The 22,891-nt window shown below is 40.5% G+C and overlaps 2 protein-coding genes across 6 annotated transcripts in view; one reads left to right on the top strand and one right to left on the bottom strand.

The window, feature by feature from the left end:
- VSNL1 (visinin like 1) overlaps positions 1 to 5,108 on the top strand; it is a 109,203-nt gene extending 104,095 nt beyond the window's left edge. The window contains exons 3-4 of the mRNA XM_034432145.3: positions 1,315 to 1,530; positions 3,663 to 5,108. Of these exons, the coding sequence (XP_034288036.1) occupies positions 1,315 to 1,530; positions 3,663 to 3,860 (414 nt within the window). The 3' untranslated portion in view covers positions 3,861 to 5,108. The remainder of the gene's footprint in view (positions 1 to 1,314; positions 1,531 to 3,662) is intronic.
- Positions 5,109 to 7,640: 2,532 nt separating this feature from the next.
- Positions 7,641 to 22,891, bottom strand: part of SMC6 (structural maintenance of chromosomes 6) — a 42,847-nt gene continuing 27,596 nt past the window's right edge. For all 5 annotated transcript variants that reach the window (XM_034432146.3, XM_034432147.3, XM_034432149.3 and 2 more), the window contains exons 22-27: positions 22,286 to 22,431; positions 21,370 to 21,495; positions 20,640 to 20,745; positions 15,278 to 15,430; positions 14,768 to 14,865; positions 7,641 to 8,368 (exon numbers count right to left, since the gene is read on the bottom strand). In XM_034432146.3, coding sequence (XP_034288037.2) covers positions 8,248 to 8,368; positions 14,768 to 14,865; positions 15,278 to 15,430; positions 20,640 to 20,745; positions 21,370 to 21,495; positions 22,286 to 22,431 — 750 coding nt within the window. In that variant the 3' untranslated portion in view covers positions 7,641 to 8,247. The remainder of the gene's footprint in view (positions 8,369 to 14,767; positions 14,866 to 15,277; positions 15,431 to 20,639; positions 20,746 to 21,369; positions 21,496 to 22,285; positions 22,432 to 22,891) is intronic.

Here is a 22,891-nt window from a genome sequence, read left to right as displayed (position 1 = left end):
TAGTCCTCGACTTGCAACCATTCATTTAGCAACTGTTCAAAGTTACAACAGGCCTGAAAAAAGTGACTTAACAACCGGTCCTCACATTTACGATCGTCACACAGATTTATGATGGTTGCAGTGTCCTGAGGTCATGTGAACACCATTTGGGTCCTTCCCAGCCAGCTTCTGATGGGCAACGTCAGTGAATGAGTCAGTGGATTCGTTTAAAAACCACATGATTCATTTAACGTAGCGAAAAAGGTGGGAAAACGGGGTGTAACTTGCCTAACAACCAGCTTGCTTAGCAACAGAAATTCTGCTTAAATTTTAAAAGAAATATTTTTCCATATATATCAACCTCTGGGAGGAGGTTTCGCGGTATCTACAGCAGGACTACTAGATTCTGTAACAGCTTTGTTCCTTATGCCATCCGTCTTGTAAACTCACAAGACTCTTTTATCTCGCCATGTTTATGTATACATTTGAATTAGACTGTGATGTTTTTTTGTGTCATATATATGTGTGTATGTGGGTCTGTGCATAATGGTAATCTTTTGAGAGCTGAATGCAACGAAATTTCATTTTAATGTATACTGATTAGTGTAATTTACCATGACAATAAAGATTCTATTCTATTCTGCTCTGCTCTGCTCTGCTCTGCTCTGCTCTGCTCTGCTCTTAAATATTAAGCAGATAATGTCAAAGACCTCAGTTGCTCCTGATATTAAAAATGTAGCAGAATGAGAAATCGATCCAAGATAAGCTGAAACTACAAAAAATCTTTTAAAAAATTTAAAAAATAACTGCATGTGCTCATTCTCAGGTTAACGGTACAAAGGCATCCATGAAATTCAATGCTATGAAAGGTCGTGCAGATGCACTTTGTCTTCATTTAATAAATGGACAATTTTCATGGTAATTAGAATTCATCGCTAAAGCAAAAAACGAAAGAAGAAAGAAGAAAGGAAAGCCCTGAAGGCCAATATGTCTCGGGTTTCCTGGCACACTCTTGACAGTAACTAGAAATGGCTAATCTAGTTTGATTTACAATATTATAAATTCTGCAAGCACTTGGAAGAATTCAAGCCCAGATGTCATCTTCAAAGGGACCAAAGGCTAGAGTCATGGACTTGAATATCATTTTTTAAATGCCACTTGGGTGATGATGGCATCAAATCGTGCAAAAGACAGGAATAATAAGAAAGCCAAATATTTCTGTTGGGTCAAGGTGCTCAGAACTCAGTCTTAAAATACATCCTTAATTGGATGTAGAAATGAAAAGCGGAGGTTTATATGGTCTGCTAATGCTTTTCTCTGTGTTTAATTTTGTAGTTTTTCCCCTATGGAGATGCTTCCAAGTTTGCCCAACATGCTTTCAGAACCTTTGATAAGAATGGCGATGGCACCATTGACTTCAGAGAGTTCATCTGCGCACTCTCCATCACTTCGAGGGGTAGCTTTGAACAGAAATTAAACTGGGCCTTCAATATGTACGACTTAGATGGAGATGGGAAAATCACCAGGGTGGAGATGCTGGAAATTATAGAGGTAAGCCAGCTTCCAATATTTCATCGCTTTCTAATGCGAGCAAGAAACAAAATGTTCTGTTTTGGTGGTATATTTTTTTCTTTTTGATGTTTGACTACCTTGAGGGTTTTATCATTAAAAATTGCAGAAATATGCCAGTGGTGAAATAGAATGGGTGGCTCTCCAAAAGCCTGGGACTATGTAAGTAGGAGGTTTAACTGTGTCAGTATGATGGCTGACAGTTAAATCTGTGCCATAGGGTACATCTATGCATTCTATGCATCCCTCAGTAACCTCCACCATGGATCGTACTGGCTGTGGCTACTAGATATTGTAGTCTCCCAACATTTGAAGGGCCACAGTAAGGAAATCAAAGTTTTGTGGACAATGATTACATGAGATAACGTTTGTCCTGAAAACTATGGCATAAAAGGTAAATTTAAGATTCAGTTCCCAACCTCCTTCACAGATATTAATGTATAATGCAGAAACTGCACAGCCTCACACCAAATTGCAAGACAATGCAAATTATGCCATGAGCCTGCAGACATCATTATAGGTGGTCCTTTTGATGATAACTTGTTCGGCGGATCGTTCAAAGTTACAGCGGTAATTAGTGAGCGGTATTCAAGACTGGTCCTCAAAGTTCCATCCAGCAACCTGAAGTCACACAATTGTGATCTGGGCACCTGACAATTGTCTCATACTTAACAATGGTTGCAGCATCACGCGGTCATGTGATCGCCATTTGCAACCTTCTCTGCCATAAGAAGAGTCAGTGGGGAAGCCACCTCTGGCCGTGCTCGCATTACACCACAGCAGCCACCCTGGCATTCCCTCCCCCCCTCCCACTGGCATTAGCTACTTATCTACCTGCCAAACTGCTTGCCACCCACCTGGGATTTTCGTAATACCAGCACCAAGGAGTCTGGGCTTGTCACCACTGAGTGGTATGGTCATGTGATATTGCATTTTATGACTGCATTGCTTAGTAATGGAATAGCTGGTCCTAGTTACTGTCACTAACTGAGGATTACCTGAACTGGCATGTCAGCTGGAAAGGGGGACACAAAGTCTTTGTCTAAGTAGGCAGCAATGGCAATAATAGATCCTTACACATAAATGAGTAGAAGGCGGGCTAGTTTCCTTACCCCAGGTCTAAATGTTAAGCCTCAATACAGCAGTATCCTTGAGTGAATCATTTAATTTTCTCCTAGAGAGGTGAAAGAACATCATTCACCCTAATGGTGACACTGTTGATGTGGTGACAGAATCTGTCCTGTATTCCTATTATTGATGGCTTGCTTTTTTGTTTTTTTTTATTTGATTTATATACCGCCCTTCTCCGGAGACTCAGGGCGGCTTACAATGCGTTAAGCAATAGCCTTCATACTTTTGTATGAAGTCAATTTATTTGACTTATTTTGCAATAAGTCAATTTATTGCCCCCACAATCTGGATCCTCATTTGACAAGAATCAGCCCCATAAGGTAAAAAAAAAAAAAAAAAGTAAATATATAGGTGAATATCCCAAAAGTGTTTTTTCCAAGAGGCAACTGGACTTTCTGGTTTTTCTTTGAAGAAATTTTGCTTCTCAACCAAGAGGCTTCTTGGATGAGAAGCAAAACACCTTCAAAGAAAAATCAGAAAGTTCAGTTGCCTCTTGGAAAAAACACTTTTGGGACAACCGTGACCTGGTTGACTGAGAATCTCCATAGACATATACTGTAGGTGAGTCGTCCCAAATGTATAGACCCATTATTTTAAATAAAATGCTGACATGAAGTTCTCCCTAATCTAAGGAAGCAATGCAACAGATTAAAATAAAAAATAAAAAAATCAGAAAGTATAATCTCTTGGTGTAACTTCGACTTTCGCGGTGTATTGTGCTGTCACTGATAGCATATGTTCAACATTCTGTTTGATCTACATTTAACTGTCGTGCTTAAATCAGGCCATATGACAGAGTTGATGCTTAAAGTGCAATCCAATATTCGCTACCCAGGGAATAAGCCCTACTGAACTCAGCTCTATCTCCTAGTATAGAACTACAACATCGCTCTTTAGTTGTTTCAATGGATTGAGTCATTTTGCCAGATCTCATGAATTTCCATCTTTTCTTTCTCTCTCTCTCTCTCTCTCTCTCTCTCAAGGCCATTTATAAAATGGTGGGCACTGTAATAATGATGAAAATGAACGAAGATGGTCTGACACCAGAGCAGCGAGTAGACAAGATTTTCAGCAAAATGGATAAGAACAAAGATGACCAGATCACGCTGGATGAATTCAAAGAAGCTGCAAAGAGTGACCCTTCCATCGTATTACTCCTGCAATGTGACATTCAGAAATGAGCTTGTATAAAATGCTTTTCATGGACTGCACAGAAGTTTAAATGTTCCATTCAGTTTGCAGCTATCTATACAACACACACACACACACAAACAAACACACAAACACACACACACACATATACAAAACAAACAAAAATTGCTTGGACTATCTATCAATGGACTTGCTTCTTGTGTTTGAAACACTAGTGTGCATGAGAATGTCAATTGCTAAAGAATTTTAAAAATATCTATTATAAAACAAAATTATGCCACATTGTGATGTGTGCAATGTCATTTCATAAGTCCTTTTTCCTCTGATGCCTATGCAGCGATACCATGCTGCGGTGAACTATACTATTTATTGTTCAAGTTTTACTGATGCTAGCTGTATGTCTTCTTAAACTGGATAATGTTAGTGACACTGAACTCCCCATGGTAGTGTAGCTGTTCATTAGCAAGTATGTCACCATCCTGCTATATAGTCGTAGTGGACAGACTGAGGGCAGCTTTAGGAGTCTGATCCAGCCATGTGCTTGTGTTGTCAGTGGAGATAAATGTATTTCATTTGCATGACTTTTTAGGTTTGCCTTAATTCTTACCTCATTTGCATCCTTCATTTGGAAAAAAGAAAAAAGGCTCATGTCAGAGGAATGAAGCATAAAACTTTAAAAAAGCTAATCCCACTAAGGTGTTCCCATAGCTGAAAGCTAAACGAACAAAGAAATAGAGAAATAGAGAGCAAACATATTTTCAATGTTGTTTTACTGGAAGTTTAAACTGTTTTGTTGGGAGTGTATTAATTTCTGCTTGAAATCTTCATAAGCTTCCAAAAAGGTTGAGATCAATGTCCCCAAATAAATTTATAACATTTGACTTCTCATGTGTTTCCTTTTACACAGGTACCTTGCTGCTAGTGCTGGAATTAAATAGGTGATGTTATTTGACAGCCAAATAGTTCTCAGTGGAGCTTCAATGTATGTATGGGGACTTCACCCAGATGTTTACAGAACTCAGCTCCAACCATTTTCCATTGCAGGTGCAATGGACAGGAGGAATAACCCTGAGGAACAGAACAAAGAGCTACAACCAAGGCAATAGTCAGATAAAAGAAAGTTGCGTCCAAAACAGAAATGTATTTTGAGAAAATGTCTCAGGCTTGACCCTCCCTAATTATCACCAAGAAAAAGAGAGGGAGGGGGGGAAGTGTATTCGGACATACAAGATTCTGTTACTGTAACCATATAATAAAAGTAGTTTTAGTATTCATAACTTTGGTTTTCTAGTCTGGTCTACGGTGAAGGGCTAACGTCAGCCTTTCATAATTCCTAGAAACTATCATGAAAGTTAGTCGATTCTCCGGGTCTTGTTCTTGTATCACACATTCCAGGAACATCAAAACACTTGAGCTCCAGTAAAAGGTTGTATAGTTCTAGTTTTAATTTCTAGAAGTTTCTAAAGAGGGCATTTAAAACCGTGAGTTGAAAGGTATTTGATTCCAGAAGGACTATGGCAACAATATTTTTTTTTTTTTACATTTCCTCATAAAATCAGATGAGTCATATTTCCAAAGCCGGAGGGCATATAAAAAACATTAAATCTCAAAAAAAAAAAAAAAAAAAAAAAAAAAAAAAAAACAACCCAAAACATACCAGTTCAGCTGAACTGTTTATTCTGTATTGTTTGAAAGGTGTTCTTTTTTGAGAAAAATATATTGTAAGAGCTCACAGCCAGATTCTCAGGTTGTTTTTCCAAGATATGCCTTAGCAAAATCTTGGAAACAGAGCAAAGAATGCAGTTAGTTTCCTTAATATGGCTCTTAATGGATTTTCTGTTGTCACCGTTGTCTTAATAAGAGAAGCTGAGTAGAAAAGCTGGTTTTAGTATCCACCTAGCTTTGTCTCTTAATGTATGAGCTATTTCCACAAAAGTGTGGGAGTGTAGGCTTAGAATATCTGGTTGAAAAGCATCTCCTGGAAACTCCTCACGTATTACATTGTCCTAAATCTCAGGCCAAAGGAAGGTCAAGTGGGGAAGAGACATATTAAAAGTGATTCAGTGGCTTCCTATGAAGTCCAAAGACCCTGGAGGATTCAAGTCCTGACACCTCCAGGTGATATTGGAGGGCCACCACCTGTGATGAAGGATGGCCCTTGATAAATAGCTCTCATTTGAACTCATACAGCCAAGAGCTAGACCGTTTAAATGACCTGAGCATCTAAAGGATACTTCCCATAGTATATATGATAATAATCTGACTTTGAGATGGTAACAAGTCTGGATTCTCTAGGAAAGGGTGAAGTTTAGATCAGATGGAATTCTTCAGAAGCAGTTCAAACCACTCTTGCGAAACCGCAAATCTGGACTGAAACTTGTTCCCTAACTGCAACTCTTGTCTTTTAGATCCCTGTTTTAGATCACCTGTAACTCCTACAGAACAGGCAGAAATCTAATCCAGTATGTTTAGATTTCTTAACTGTATTTCTCTCTAGTCTGGCTTCATTTTTAGAATATGGATTCTCATCCAGCCTAAAACTACTGGATAAAATTCAGTACTTCCGCTAATATTCCAAAATTGGTAAATAAAATATGATTATTTAAATTCTACACACACTCATTACAAAAACATGGAACGATAATTGATAAAATTGAACTTAATGATGAACCTCCCCACTCCCTCTCCGTCCCTGAATTAAAAAATATCTACAAATAATATGTGGCTTCAGGTTAATTTATTGGAGGGGCCGAGGGATACTATTTCACTTCCCACCCTTCCCAAGGGGCAGAGGAGGCTATTCAGAGCTATCACCGGAAGGAACAGAGGTTATTTTATTTTCATTGTATTGCTGCCTTGATAGAATTATCACTCTCCACTTTTACAATGTATTCAAAAGCACATAACCAAAGAGGAGAGGAAACAAATTTGGCTGCTTTATCTCAAGATTATCCATGCAAATCCAGAGCACCGAAGAGAGCTCACTAAAGGTAAATAATAATATGGCTTTAAATATTACAGAAATATTTAAAATGCAGTGGGGATAAAACTAGAATCGGAAGTCAGAATGAAGTAGGAGTGCCTCCTTTAGTATACAGGTAATCCTTGATTTACAACTGCAATTGGGATTGGCATTCCTGTTGTTAAGCAAGTAATTGCTAAGTGAGTCAGACCTTTTTTGCTATGGTTGTTAAGATAATCATTAAGTGAATCACGCAGTCATTAAGCAAATCCCATTGTCTTTGCTTTTTGGAAGCCACCTGGCAAAGTTTGCAAATGGCAATCACCTGACCCCAAGGCCTGCAGAAACCCAGGATTACCTGTACTCGGGTCAACTTGCCATGGCCAACTCGCCACAGGACAACTCGACATGGCCAACTCAAAGTGGGACAACTGTTATATTAATATTCATAATTTCAGGTAGTTCCCATATTAATGTAACTTCCATGCAATCACCTGCATATGATGCTAGATTTGAAAATGGTTTGTTATTTTTCTTTTTGCTTAGAAAAATTACACTTTTTAAGTTAGTTTATATTATTCCCAAAGATTTCAAATAACACTCCACCACCACCAAGGATGCCTTTAAACTGGTTTATCCCTTGCAGGAATGGGCAGCTTTGGTTCCTCCAAGTGATACGTAAGTACATCTGCCTACAGCTAATATCAGCACAGCCAACGAGGAGGAATGCTGGGATTTATACTTCACCGGTGCTGGTAGGCTTACATAGGGCCTAGTCCTGGCTTAACATTCCCTATACACCAATATAGTTTATTCAAAAACAGTGATTTAGCACAATATGCAAATCTGACCATCAACTGAAGTTTTATTTGCCACGGGATCTAAATGGGTAACAGAAACATTTAAAAGACAGTAACAAACAATAAAGTGGTTTAACAATGTATATATTGTAAGGATAAAGGAAACAATACAAATTTAGACAGAAATGTTGTTAGAGGACTTCTGATAAAGGGTTTAGTTTTTCACCTGCTTTTATAACATTCAAAAATATTGTAAAAACAGGTAAGCATACTATATAAAATTTATTCATCTTCTTTCATTTATATTTACCTCTTTTTTGGGAACAATAAAAAATAAGAAACATTTCCCACATTCATCAAATATATTATTAATAGCAAACTCTGGCAAGAAATATACAGTAAATGTAATTCATAGGGAGCAGAGTAGAAGAAAGAACATATTGACTGCTACAATTCTAGTACCAAAAGGTTTACAAAATCTGAGCAGAAAATTGAAATGTGTTAGGTACCATTAAAAGCCTGCTATAAAGAGAGAAAGGCCACACGTAAACTTCAAAAACGAAAAAAGCTCTTTCACGGATTTTACCAGCAGTGAACATAGTTTGTGTGTCTTCAATATTACAAAACAAGTTAGTAACAACAGAGGAACTGTTCTCATTCTTCATCATCTTCTTCTTCATCTTCTTCATTTGTACGACTGAAATTCAGTGTCTTTTGTCCCCTCTCAGGATCTTCCATTCGAAGGATTCGGATAAGAGTACTTGTAGGCAAAGAACTAGATACAAAAGGCCAAAAAACAAACAAACATTAATAATGATTCTTTCATGCATGCTTTCATACTTGGACCCCACATGGTTAAAGCAACTCATCTTTAACCTGTTTAAATATGATCTATCAAAAACATTTAAGCATTTTAAATACTGCTCGTAGAAAAACTGGAACCATTTTTAGGCTAATTCATTTAATTTCACAATCGTAAGCAAAACTCTAAAGCTGCCAAAACTTCACCTGTCCTTGGGTTAAAGGGTGATACATTAGGTGCCTTCAACTACCTGAAAGGCCATCGGGTATAAGCTGAGAAGTGGGAGACCTGTTCTCAGAGACTCCAGAAGAAAGGACTAGAATGAAGGGGTGGAAACTGCAATGTAGCAGCTTTCCCCTTGCCGTTAAAGAGGGTTAACTGTTCTCTATTTGCTTCCAGAATCGACAAGCCCTTCTTTACTGCAAAACTGAACTAAAGAACTAATTAAATGGCATCTGTCAAGGTTGCTGTAGTTGCATTTGTAAATCTTGCAGACTCTGAGCAAGAAGGTAATCTGCAAAATCTTTTCATTATACGTTAAAATCCATAGGATTCAATATTGCACAAAGCTACTCTGAATACTAGGATATTTATTCCCATTGCTCATTTTTATTTTTTTACTTTATAAACTAGTCACAAATCTGATAGCAATAGCTTTTGACTAAACATTTTACCCACAGATATAACAAGGGCAACAGCACTTCTGCTAAATGCCATGTTAGAACTGAACCTAGAGTCAACTGCTCAACCTTTCCCCACAGGTGTTAGTAAACACGCTCAAGGTTGCTGAAGGCTGCTATCTCAGACTGCATGGAAAGTGTGTTAATCCTCTAAGTCAGGGCTGTCAAACTCCCGGCCCATGGACCAGATGTGTCACATCCTGGCCACGCCCGGTTTAGCAAAGGAGAAAAAAGTCCCAATACGTCACGTGATAACACAAGCTTGACACTAAGTTATCTCACTCATTTCTGGAGACAATGAACCCAATTACTTATTGTCAGCTCAATGAATACATCTGAATCTGTACAGCAGGATTGAAAAATCTTGTCTACAAAGGATATGAGCCCATACGGGGGGAAAAACTAACAACATTTAAAAATCACTGTCACAATACATAACTTATTATAAATTACTTAAATAACAACAAATGAAGTATTCTGTTTAAAAAAGCAATAGAAAACTGTTATCTCCTGAAACAATGGTTATTGAAGTTAGGGTCCAATCCTGTGGTCAAACAGGTCCTCAGAGCATATAGAAATCTTAGTAACAAACTGGGAATTTCATGCAAGGGATTTTTGCATTTATTTAACCTAATTAAATTATAGATATTTCTAAAGCCTCAATTTAGTATATTTGATTTAAAAATGTAGCGTTCATTGCTGATATCATTGCTGATAACTGCGCATGTCCAAGATGGCGGCGCCCGCTGGGATCGCGATCTGAGGATGGGGCGCCGACCTACCCTTTGGGTCCTTTGGGGGTCATTTTGAAGAGCTCCAACCCTAGGACCAGTCAGGGGAGCTCCTGGCCAGCACGGAGAGGGTTTTCTTTCCCTCCGTGACTGAGCAGAGAGGAAGGGGCGATGCACGGAGCGTCAGGCTGATCAGCTGGGCGTCGGCAACGTCGGCGGCGTTTTTCTAACAGCCGGAGGCCAGCAATTAACTGGAGCGGCAGGCGCCCACCGCGCAGCGAGTTTTCCAAGCCCGGGGGGGTTGCCCGAAGGGTTGCAAGATATGTCGGGCACCCCCAGAAGATCTCTGGGACGTCGCCAGGCTCTTTCGGGGGCTGGCGACATGGGCGCGGGGGCAGCGGTGATGGCGGTTGCTGTGGAGGCAAGCTGACGGTCAGACGGCGCTGGGGACCCCCCCCTTTGGAAAAGGAGCTGGGGGGCAACAAACCAACAGGACTGGGAGACCTGCAACCACAGTTGGGGTGAAAAAGACCCGGAGTGATCTTCTGGGCCCTGGGAGGCCTCAATTTGTGGTTGTGGGGGGGGGGGGCTGGGGGCTCGAGAAAACTGCCCCATTATGCCCCATTTCTCTCTCCCCCAGCGTTCCCTCGTTAGAACTGGGCCCACCTGGACCAACTGTCAACCTGTGGGACTCATTGGTGCTATGCTCTATTACCATTCTGAACCCCCCCCTGACTCTGGAGAGGGCTATTTTCCACCTGAATGGGAGACTGGGGGTACATGGCTGCATCCCGTCGGCTGAGGGGGCCAGACATTGCCTGACCACCGTGAGAGGGTGGCCAGGTGTCAGAGCCCCTGGGGGCTAAACCGGGATGCTTTTTACATATATGCACTTTACCAGCTTTCTACATATATGCATTTTACCAGCGAGGGGACTTTACCAGCGAGGGGACTTTACCATCGGTCTTTACCACTGGACAAAACGCTGTGAGAGGGCGATTTTTGGACCTGACCCCTGGACGCTGTCTACATGCATCGGCTCATTGCTGCCACCCCACCACAAGAGGGGGCTGTCCAGCTGACCTAACCACCGTGAGAGGGTGGTTGGATCTATTTCCCCCTTGGAACTGTGGTCGTCCTGGCTTTGGACTATGTCCTCTGTTGTGAGGGGACAGGGGACTTGGTCCTGCAAATATGTCTCTGAGATTTCTCCCATCTTTTTGCCTTCTCCTCGGTCCTGTATATACACCCTCAGGATATGGTCGTGTCACCCATTATGATTAATGTACTCAGCAGCGGAGCTTCTTGGTCTGCGAGACTCCCCCCTCTCGCAGGCTTGGCCCTCCATTCTATCGAGGGCCTACCTCGGTGACGGGCTTTGGAGTCCCGAGAGGTGGCATGCTGCAAAGAGGGGGCTGCGGGGTTTTTTAAAATTGTCCTTGTTTAAACTTTTAAGGGGTTCTGGGAGGGGGGAGGGGGGTGGGATTGGAATTAGGGTTGTGGGTTTGGGGGATAACCCACTAGGGGGAGAATCGGGCTTGGCCAGGACGTTCGGCGGGGGTGGTGGGGGATCCGGAGGGGGTCGAGCTGGTCCAGACTGCGTTTCTACCATCGGTACTGTGTGTGGGAGAGGTAGATATGGCGGGAGCAGGGGGCCATATCATGTTAAGGGAGCACGCACCCGCTGTCTTCAAGCGGTAGAGTGCTCCGGCCCCCAAGGCTCCACCCGTTCTCCAGGTAGCTCAGACCTCCAGGGCCCGGGCCTTCGCTTGATGTTGTGCAACGCCAGGTCTGTAGTAAATAAAGCCCCCCTCATTTGTGATCTTGTTTACGAGGGGGGAGCGGACCTTGTGGGTATTACGGAGACCTGGTTGGGCCCAGAGGGAGGGGTCCCTCTGGTAGAAATGTGCCCACCAGGTTTCCACGTATTCCATCAGCCAAGGTCGCAGGGGAGGGGCGGGGGAGTAGCGGTTATTATTAGAGAAGGCCTTAGGCCGAGGGAGACCACTGTACCTCAGACAGCCGGTTGTGAGTCCCTCCTTGTGAAGTGGGGCCATGGGGTTCAGATGGGCTTGCTGATCACGTACCTGGCTCCCTGCCACGTGGCGGCAGCCCTGCCCGAGCTACTCAACGTTATTGCCGCGGTGGCGGTTGATACTCCCAGACTTATGGTCATGGGGGATTTCAACCTGCCATCCGTGGGTGAGGCGTCTGAGGTGGCTCGGGAGTTCATGGCTTCCATGACGGCCATGGACCTGACCCAACTAATTCATGGCCCTACGCACACTGGGGGAAACACACTGGACCTGGTTTTTGTCTCTGGACAGTGGTTGAGTGATCTCGAGATAGGGGATTTAGTCATCGAGCCCTTGTCATGGTCAGATCACTCGCTCCTTCGCCTTGACCTTCGAACCGCAGCACCCCGCCGCAGGGAGGCGGAACCGGTAAGATGGTACCGCCCCAGGCGCCTGATGGAACCTGATAGGTTCCAGATGGAACTTGGGCCAATCCCGGAGGTTCTGGCTCACGCCTCATCTGGGGACCTAGTTGCCGCCTGGGATAGGGCGGCGGCTGGAGCCCTGGATCGAGTCGTGCCTTTGCGGCCTCTGACCCGGCGCCGATCTCGCCTGGCTCCTTGGTTCACCGAGGAGCTGAGGGAGATGAAGCGCCGGAAAAGACGCCTAGAGAGCTGTTGGAGGGCTAGTCTTTCTGAATCTGACCGAACACTGGTAAGATCTCATATTAGGAATTACCTAGTGGCGATAAAAGCAGCAAAGTGTTCTCATTTTGCTGCTCTTATTGCGTCATCAGATAATCGCCCGGCCGCCTGTTTAGGGTGACCCGCTCCCTGCTCCACCAGGAAGCGCGGGAGGACCCCTTGGAGGGAAGAGCCGAGGATTTTGTTCAGTATCTGTATGACAAAATCACTCAGATTCGGGCAGGTCTGGACTCTGACGCGATAGATCCAGAGAGGGTGATGGAGACAGGTTTTGAGACTGTTATCTGGGATGAGTTTGATCCTGTGACCCCAGATGACGTGGACAGGATTCTGGGTAGATTGAACGCGACCACATGTTTGTTGGACCCGTGTCCCTCCTGGTTAGTGCTGGCTTCCCGGGAGGTGACGCGAGGCTGGCTCCAGGGGATTATAAATGCTTCGTTGGGTGAGGGTGTCTTCCCCGCCGCCCTGAAAGAGGCAGTGGTAAGGCCTCTCCTCAAGAAGTCTTCCCTGGACCCGGCAGTATTGGCTAACTATCGTCCAGTCTCCAACCTTTGCTTCGTTGCGAAGGTTGTTGAGAATGTGGTTGCGCGACAGCTACCCCAGTACCTGGATGAAGCGTCGTATCTAGATCCGTTCCAGTCGGGCTTCAGACCTGGGTACAGCACGGAAACGGCATTGGTCGCGTTGGTTGATGATCTCTGGAGGGCTCGGGACAGGGGTTGTTCCTCTGTCCTGGTCCTGTTAGACCTCTCAGCGGCTTTTGATACCATCGACCATGGTATCATGCTGCACCGGCTGGAAGGGTTGGGGGTGGGAGGCACCGTTTTACGGTGGTTCTCCTCCTTTCTCTCTGACCGGTCGCAGTCTGTGTTGACAGGGGGGCAGAGATCGACCCCGAGGCCCCTTATATGTGGGGTGCCGCAGGGATCGGTTCTCTCGCCCCTCCTGTTCAACATTTATGTAAAGCCGCTGGGCGAGATCATCCGTGGTTTCGGGGTGAAGTACCATCTGTACGCTGACGACACTCAGCTGTACATCTCCACCCCGGATCACCCCAACGATGCCCTTGAAGTGATGTCCCAGTGCCTGGAGGCCGTACGGATCTGGATGGGGAGAAACGGGCTCAGGCTCAACCCATCCAAGACCGAGTGGCTGTGGTTTCCGACGTCCCGATATAGTCAGCTGGTGCCATCGCTGGCTATTGGGGGCGAATCATTGGCCCCCACGGAAAGGGCTCGTAACTTGGGCGTCCTCCTGGATTCACGGCTGTCTTTAGAAGAGCACTTGACGGCCGTGACCGGGAGGATTTTTCATCAGGTTCGCCTGATTCGCCAGTTACGTCCCTTTCTAGATCGGGACTCGTTACGCACAGTCACTCATGCCCTCGTCACCTCTCGTCTGGACTATTGTAATGCTCTCTACATGGGGCTCCCCTTGAGGTGCACCCGGAGGCTTCAACTGGCGCAGAGTGCCGCCGCGCGGGTGGTTATGGGAGCAACATGGAGCTCCCATGTAACACCTCTCCTGCGCGAGCTGCACTGGCTCCCGGTGGTCTTCCGGGTGCGCTTCAAGGTTCTGGTTACCACCTTTAAAGCACTCCATGGCTTAGGACCTGGTTATCTACGGGACCGCCTACTACCACCAACAGCCTCCCACCGACCAGTACGCTCCCACAGAGAAGGGCTCCTCCAGGTGCCGTCGGCCAAACAATGTCGGCTGTCGGCCCCTAGGGGGAGAGCCTTCTCTGTGGGGGCACCGACGATCTGGAATGAGCTCCCCCCAGAGATACGGAGGATCCCGGATCTGCGCACCTTCCGCCGCGAGTTGAAGACGCTTTTATTTCATCAAGCGGGCCTCGCCTAAATTTTCTCCCTTTTAAATGAAAATTTTAAATTTTTAATTGTATTTTAAAATTATGGGTATTTTAAATTATGGATATAAATTCAGCCAAATTTATTTAATTTATTTTATTTGATTTTAAATTTTGTATATTTATGTGTTTTATTTCATGGCTGTACACCGCCCTGAGTCCTTCGGGAGTAGGGCGGTATAGAAATTCAATTAATAAATAAATAAAATAAATAAATATCACATCTTATCCAGGATACTTCTAGAACTCCTAATGTAAATTAACCATAAAAGTATGTATATTTGAGAATGTAGATAAATGGTATGAAATATTTTTTTAAAATGTTAAAATGCCTTTAAGGATGGAGACCAGGAAATATACAATAGATACCTCATGTTCTGAGGAGTGAGCAAAATAAACTGCCGATAACGTTGGGAGTCTGCCATCTTAAGCATCATGTCCATTGCAATTCTCCTATTAACCATGTCCTAAAAGATATCGAAGTTGTGCCAAATGTTATTAAAAAAACATTTAAACATCCAAAACAATTCAATATATATTATTGTCTTAAAGACCAATTCCAATGCCACTTTTTTTTTTCTTTTATAACAGCTATTTTCCATCAACTTTCTTTAATTCAGGGTTAGGTAATCTGATTCTTCTGAGCACGACCGCTAAAAACTAATGGTACAAAAGTAGATTAAGTTCATTCATTCATCCATTCCATTTCTACAGTCTCGGAAAGCTTACAATTCTAAAATTATAAGACAATTTAAAAAACATTAAAACATCCACAAAAACACATAACAAATAAACCAGAAAAAAAAAATCCAAGCTACCCACCAAATTAGCCCATCCATGATCTAATATTTTACAGTACATCAATTCAGCCAATCATACCATAAATACATCAAATTCATCCAAGCATCTGAAAGGAGATTCAGCAATGGACCACAATGAGAGGATGAAGCAGCAAGTGGAAAAGGAACGTTCACCTCCAGAGAGTGATTTCATATCATCAAGAGCAGCCTTGTTTCCATTTCCAGGCTGCACCTTCGATTATATAAGAAGAAGAAGAAAATAAAACTGAAATTATATGATAAGGAAAAAAAATATTTCCAGGTGAAACAAAGCATTATTAAAAATTCAACATATACTTGCACAGGGTGGCGGGGCCCTGGACTTTGCGGTGTGGCATCTGGCCACAGCACCTGGTTTGAGAGAGCACTCCTCAGTGGTAGTGGCAGCACTGGCAATGCTGGGGCTGAAGTAGAGGCTGGAGGGGGGGGCAATAATGGCTGGATGAGGCAACAGAAAGTGCGAAGAATCTATTTCAACACCAGCACCGCTGTGCAAGGCAACCAAATGAGCAATGATGGAGAAGGCAGAAGCACTATTAACACACTACAATCAACCTTTCAAGCAGTTCAGAATGACATTTCAAAATTTACTGAGCAATCCACCTCCAACCAAGATGGGTGACCCCATAATCATGGGAGGCTGCAAACACCTGTGAAGGTGAGCTGGTTGCCAAGTGCCCAAATTGCAATTACATGATGGGAGTGTGTAGGCCATTGTAATTCCAAACACAGGTCGTAAGTAGTTCTTGGGAGGTCAGTTGTGATTTTGAATCATTAAAATCATCAAGCACTGAGTTATAAGTATATATTTTTTCCTGTCAGTATGAGATAACAACTTAACTGTCCCCTAGAGACAATGACAAATTAATACGAAACCTAACATTTCACTGACAGACTCTCACTCTGATTGCCAACATGATGTATTGATAATCATCTGTTTGGGAGCAGAAAACATTTGTTTTCTTTGATGCTGGCCGATTTTAAATTCTTCAAGAAAGTACTAAAGTTGGATCATGACTGACCATCAACCTTTGAATGATTCATCTGGAAGCTTCATCTCTTGACTACCATGTTTTCCTGAAAATAAGACCCTGTCTTATATTTTTTTGAACCCTGAAATAAGTGCTTGGCCTTATTTGAACCCTGAAATAAGTGCTTGCCATGCGTTCAAAAGCCTGATTGGGCTTATTATCAGGGGATGTCTTATTTTGGGGGAAACAGGGTAGTACATCTGGTAATACTCTTAATGGAAAACCAAATACAATCTAACCTATTTTGCAGTCGTTTATATATTCTTTTACATCCTCAAGTATTCCGCTACAAGATAAATGGTACAATAATGCCTTCTTTAAAAAAAATAATTAACTGTAATTCCTGAATTGCAAAGCTCACATGTTCTGAATGGGCAAGACTCGTGTTCTCCTCACTAGTCTAAGCAAAACACATTGCTGCTTTCTTTGGGCCAAATTTTGTTTGGTATAGATTGCTCTCAATGCCTTAATTGAGAGACTGTAGGGTAACTGTGGTTTCTTTGTGTAGTAAATGCATTTCAAAAATTGCTGGAACCCTGTTAATCATGTGGAAAACTATTCAATTCTTCTACATTTGAAAGGAAAAACTTTAGAGCGTAGAGTTGTGCAAAACATTTTGAGTGTTAACTTTTCAGTCTCAAAATATTTGTGTTTGAATACACGACTTTAACGTCCAGTATTCTGTATAATTTTGTACAATGGGTAATTCTCTCTCTTCTTAATCAAGAGTCAAAAATGAAATTTGTCTAGTGAAAGAAAGTCCAAAAAAGAACTCTTCAATGAATGATCATATGATGCTGCCTTTCCACTGCTGGATGAATGCTAAGTCTTAAGGTTGGGATGGACAGCTGCTGGTAGGCAAATGTATACCAAAGAAAAGGGGTTGATCAATCTTGTTCATAAGAACAGTAATTTGTTTGAGAATATGTAGGATTGTTGTTCAAAAACCTGAACCAAAATAGAAAGGTGCAGATAAATAGCCAGATTACTGACTTTCTTTGCACTTACTTAGACTTCCTTTTCAGTTATTTGTTTGTTTCCTTATAACTGTCTTTCCTTAAGACTACTTTTAATACAACTAAGAAAAACAAAAAAGAACTTCTAAGGAAAAGCGCAGTGCTACAAGTTTATCTTTTCAGTCAGTGTAAGTAGAACACAAAAAGGAAGGTGAACATCTATTCCCAGGACAAAAAGGAATTAAAGAATACAGTGGATGGAAATCCAGCTCAGAAATCTCACCATATGCCAATCACTGGAGCCATGCAAATAGAAAAACTTTTCACAAGTAAAAGTGCAGCACTATAAGCTTATCTTTTCAGTCAGTGTAAGTAGAGGAAAGTGAACATCTACTCCCAGGATAAAAAGGAATTAATAAATAGATGGAAATCCAGCTCAAAAAGGCCCAGCTCACCCTTTCCCTAATTATTAGAATCTTGCAAATAACTAAGAACAACCATAATGAATGTGTTGTTTTGACACAGGTAATTTCCGTGCTTTAAAATTGAAAATTACATTTATATTCAACAAGGTGTCCACACATTATTCCAATGTATCTTAAAGTAAAAATCTTTTATGAAACATGTACAACGAGATCTGCTAAACAATATATTAAAAAATAAATCATTCCACTGCTTCCAGGCCATTGAAATGAATGAAATATTCATCATCACGACGCTTCATGAATTGCATCCAAAGCATCTAATACTATAAACACAGACAATCATACCACCCTGTATTTACAATTAAACTTAAATAGCAATAAAATATTGTGCTAAGAAAAAGTGGCCAGAAAACACTTGTTGTTTTTCTGCAAAATATTCAGTAGAGTTCAGCTTTTAGAATTATGAGGACATCTTGAGGTGACAAATGTCATAACAACTCCCCAATATGAAAATAATTTTAATTTATATATATAAAAAAATCACGAGCAATTTCAAGAAGGTTCATCTAAGAGATGATTGCTACGATTACATAAAATTGACTATTAAGTTTTCAAAAATTGCAGGACTATGAAAAGTTGAATCCCATTTTTTTTTCCTCATAGAATTACCTCTAAAACATTTTTCAGGCTAGAACCAGGGTACTGTATTATACTAATAAATGTGGGACAGAGCAGTTACCTGCTTCTTCCCCCGTTTGTTCAACCTGGAAATTGGCCAGAGAGGATCAAGTCCATTAATTCCATCGTTATTATGAAAGCCAATAGAAATGGTGAAAGAGAAGCTAAGCATTATGCCCATCTTTCACCAATTTATTTATTCTTTGGCAATTAATTCCATGTATTCATTAATGTGGCATTCCTGATTGCCAATAACTATCAATAAACTGTCAATACATATAAGTGGCCTAAACATAAAATTTGACAATTAAAAAAATCAACCCAACAAACACCAAACTGATTCGGCCATGTTCAAAATTAGATGTAACATTCTCACTTCCTCATAGTGAAATTTCCTCATAAAGCCTTTATTGTTCCATATTGTTCAAGAAAAGTTATATTTAACAACAATATCACACTTACCATATTTTTCGGAGTATAAGACAGACTTCTCCCCTCCCCCCCCAAAAAGGCTGAAAATTTGGGTGTGTCTTATACTCCGAATGTAGCTTTTTCAAAGCTTTTTTTCAGCCCTAACGAGGCGCTAGTGAGTGAAGCAATCTTCCACGTTTTGCCTGCTCCCTCCGACTCTCAGCTGTGCTTTAGAAGCTTTTTTTTACTCCCAAGTAGGGGATAAAAAGCACATGCACGTGCTCAAAACTAGCAAACTAATGTGCTGAAGCTGACCAGACTATGGATGCTAGCCAGATGAATACCTTGTAGCAGGTTTTTTTTTTTTTTTTTTTGCTATTTTTCTCCCCAAAAACTAAGCTGTGTCTTATACTCCGGTGTGTCTTATACTCCGAAAAATACGGTATATAGATAGCACTGTATTTGACATAGTATTTGTGAAATACCTTAATTTCTGTCGTAGTAACTGGCAACGGGTTTTTTTGATCTATTAAGGCCTCAAACCATTAAAAAAGGAGGTAATGTTTAAAATTAAAAATAATATTAACCTGAATGAATATTCCAAGAATTATTTTAATATGCAAATGTTTATGTACATAAAATATACAAAATGTAGTATATTACTATATAGGTAGCCCTCAACTTTCAACAGTTCATATAGTGACTGTTCAAAGTTACAACAGCGCTGAAGTGACTTATGATTGTTTTTCAGTTATAACCTTTGCAGCATCCTCATGATCCTGTGATCAAAATTCAGGTACTTGGCAACTGGTTCACTGATTGTTGCTGTCTCCCAAGGTCATGTGACCACCTTTTGTGACCTTCTCACAAGCAAAGTCAATGGAGAAGCCAGATTCACTTAACAACTGGGTTACTAATTTTTCAACTATGGCAAGAAAGATCGTGAAATGGGGCAAAACTCACTTAACAACAGAAATTTTGGGCTCAATTGTGGTTGTATGTTGAGAACTACCTGTACAAAGCAAGACTTTAATGTAGAAAGAATTACACATCCTGAAAGGCAATTTGTCAGATATAAAAATGCACTTACAAATACCCTTACGTATTTCATTATTGTAATCTAGTTTTCTTTCCAAAATAAAGCTGCTATGGATTAATTGGGAAGCAGAAGACAAGAATAGTGGGACAGAGAATAATTAAGTATAATCTGTATTAAAATGGGAATATGGGGGAAAAATTCAGATTTGTTATGAAAAGTTGGTTAATCATTTCTGACTGGATATTGTTTACAAGACCTCAATTAATAATAAGAGTTCCCGATCTGGAGACATAATCTAATCTATCTCTAACATTTTCATACATTTAAGACACAAAAATGAGACATGTTCGACTGAAGTTTCATGAATTATTGAGCCAGCTCTTTTGTGGGGGAAAAAATAAAGGTTTCCACAAGTCAAGCTTGACTCCTAGTGACAGTTTTCATGGCAACAGTACAGAAGTGGCTTGTTTTTGCCTTCCCTGCCAGCTCTAGCTTTTTGGATAATAAAGTACTATTAAATTGAGGCAATGACCTAGGGAGCATTTGTGCCTTTGGAAAAAGCGCTTATCATTTTCTGTTTGCTCTGAGGTATTAAAAAAAAATACTCTGTTTCTATTTCCTGCAAGGGAATGATTTTGTACAACAGAGTGCTCACATGGAAGCTCATTCGCATGCAGCTTATGTGGAGGAGTGAAACCATTATTTTCCATTTCACTTTAAGGCCAATCTTTGTTAAATGTATAAACCGGAACTGGCATAGAGTAGGTGGTAGGAAACGCTTTATTCAACGATCAACTCATTCTAAACAATGCAGGAAATAAAATAACAACAAAAACAAAAGTAAACCAAAAACCTGACTTACAGTAATTGAAAGTCTTTCATTCTTGTGGTCAAACTCTATTTTTCCAGAATACGACCGCTGATTTAACAAAGAGTTGAAGTAATATTTGCATCGCATAGTAAGAAACCTTCAAAATGAAAATGTTAAAAAAAAATGAAGATATAAAAGAAATTGAAAATGTATTAAATATATAAATAACATATGAAATGACACCAGCAGACAACTTGGGGTCTGTCTATGTGTCAGCTCCAGTGCTGCTTCTTTATCCTTCTTAGTACATTGCCTTACTTGTCCTGACAAAGGCAAGAGTGGACAGAAACTCTCATCCTAGTGACAATTAAATAACCTGTTCTGATAAACCAAGCTGAATCAGTTAAAAAACATACCTGCTGTTTGGCCTCTTGCATATGATTATAATTACTAAAAAAAAAATAGCATTTAAAACAAAATGTGAAGTTTTATAAACTTCTGTGGCACGAAGAAATAAAAAATCAGTAATAGAACTATTTTTTAAGATAAATGTACTTGTATCCCTTTTGCCTACTGACTTCAATTTCTTTTAAGATGTATGCACAGTGGTTCAATTATGCAACTATATAATTGTTGTTCTGTATCACCACATTGCTTCTTGTTGTCATGAAACATGTAAGTCACAAACATTTAAATAAGTTCAAACTGCCATTGTCTCTTATTAGATCCTTGCTTAAGTTACTGAATAGTTTTAAAAATATCACACACACATAATACCTACCTTCTAAACTGCAGATACGTTTTATGTCTCTGAACCATCATCTCATCCAATAGTTTAATGAATTTCTTCAAATTTTTGCTTTTGCTTTCTGAACTCTGGTATTTTTCTTTTGCTTCCTGAAGTTGTCTGCATATTTAAAAAAGAAAAATAAACATTAGTTTCAAACCAATATCAAAGTAGGCTAGAAAAATTCTAAGGTAGAATGATGCCTATAACCTGATGCAGCCAGCTACTCTATGTTCTAAGGAAGTTTTTCTGGGTGCCTGGAAGGCTATCCTGAACAATTTGGAATGTCATTCCAGGAAGATAAATGTTGCCCCAAACTAAAATTTGGGGACCCCCCAATGATAGTGATTTTCAACAATGCAAAAGAAATATTGCTTCATGGAACGCAAAGCAGCCCAACCTGGAAAATTAACACCAGTTGTTGATTTTCAGTATTTAATACTTGACAATACATAAAAATGATGATATAGCTCCAGATTCATAAAACCAATTCTCCTTCATTAATTAGTGATTGCATTTTCTGTAAAGATATTCCTGGAATCAAAGAACTCCATAAACATTTTCAGTGCTTTATGATTTTATTTTCTAAAAATATTTTCCAGATATATGAACGAGAATTCCTCTCAGAATATAAATTAATTTGGAAATAATATTTACTTTGAAGGCATTCACCAGTTATGTCAGTCAGAAAATAATGGAATGGAATGTAAAAAAATTAACCCCTTTTTGTAGGCTAAATTGTGACTAGTCACTAAGCCAGAAAACATTGATGTAGGGTTCAGATGTCTCCTACATATTAAATCACCCTCACATACAAAATTATCTCTCTCTCTTTCTCTTTCCCCCCCCCCCACTCTCTCTCTCTCTCTCTCTCTCTCTCTCTCACACACACACACACACACACACTTACCTTATTATTTCTTCTCTATCCCCAGTACGTTCTCTTTCTGAATTTATTTTTTGTCTCAAACGATTCATTTCTGTATCCAGACTTTTATAAGTCCTAGTTACTTCTATTCGCTCTGGATGGATCTTTGAAGCCTTTGCAATCATTTCCTAATAAATATGTTAAAATATGGCAAAAGACAATTTTCATTACGCTTTTGGATGAAAATAATGCAGTAATGTAGAAAAAAATAATAAACTGAAGTGAAACTAAGTATAAATAAAGGGAACAGGAGAAGGTTTAAAAAAAATTAAGAGCAAGTGTAGGTGCAAAGGAAGAAAATATACAGAAGTTGGATGCAATAAAATCTAAACCGCAATGGGCTGCATATTAGCCCTCTGTAAAATCAAAAAGAAAGGGGAAGGAATCCAGCAGCATAAAGATAGAACAGAAATATAGATCAGATTACTTATTATAATATTTATTAAAAGTATTGACCTGCTCCTCATAAATACAAATAAAATTTCATCATCCCTTGTGATTTCCTAGCTAATAAAGGCTGGACTGCTGGATGCTTTGTCATGTTAAACTGAAAAAGCCTATTTCAGGTTCTTTATACAACTCTAGAGT

Source organism: Pantherophis guttatus, chromosome 1, assembly GCF_059756535.1.
Source record: "Pantherophis guttatus breed Tessera chromosome 1, ASM5975653v1, whole genome shotgun sequence".
Lineage (NCBI taxonomy): Eukaryota > Metazoa > Chordata > Lepidosauria > Squamata > Colubridae > Pantherophis > Pantherophis guttatus.
The sequence above is the reverse complement of the archived record's forward strand: the minus strand, read 5'-3'. Positions and strand labels throughout refer to the sequence as shown.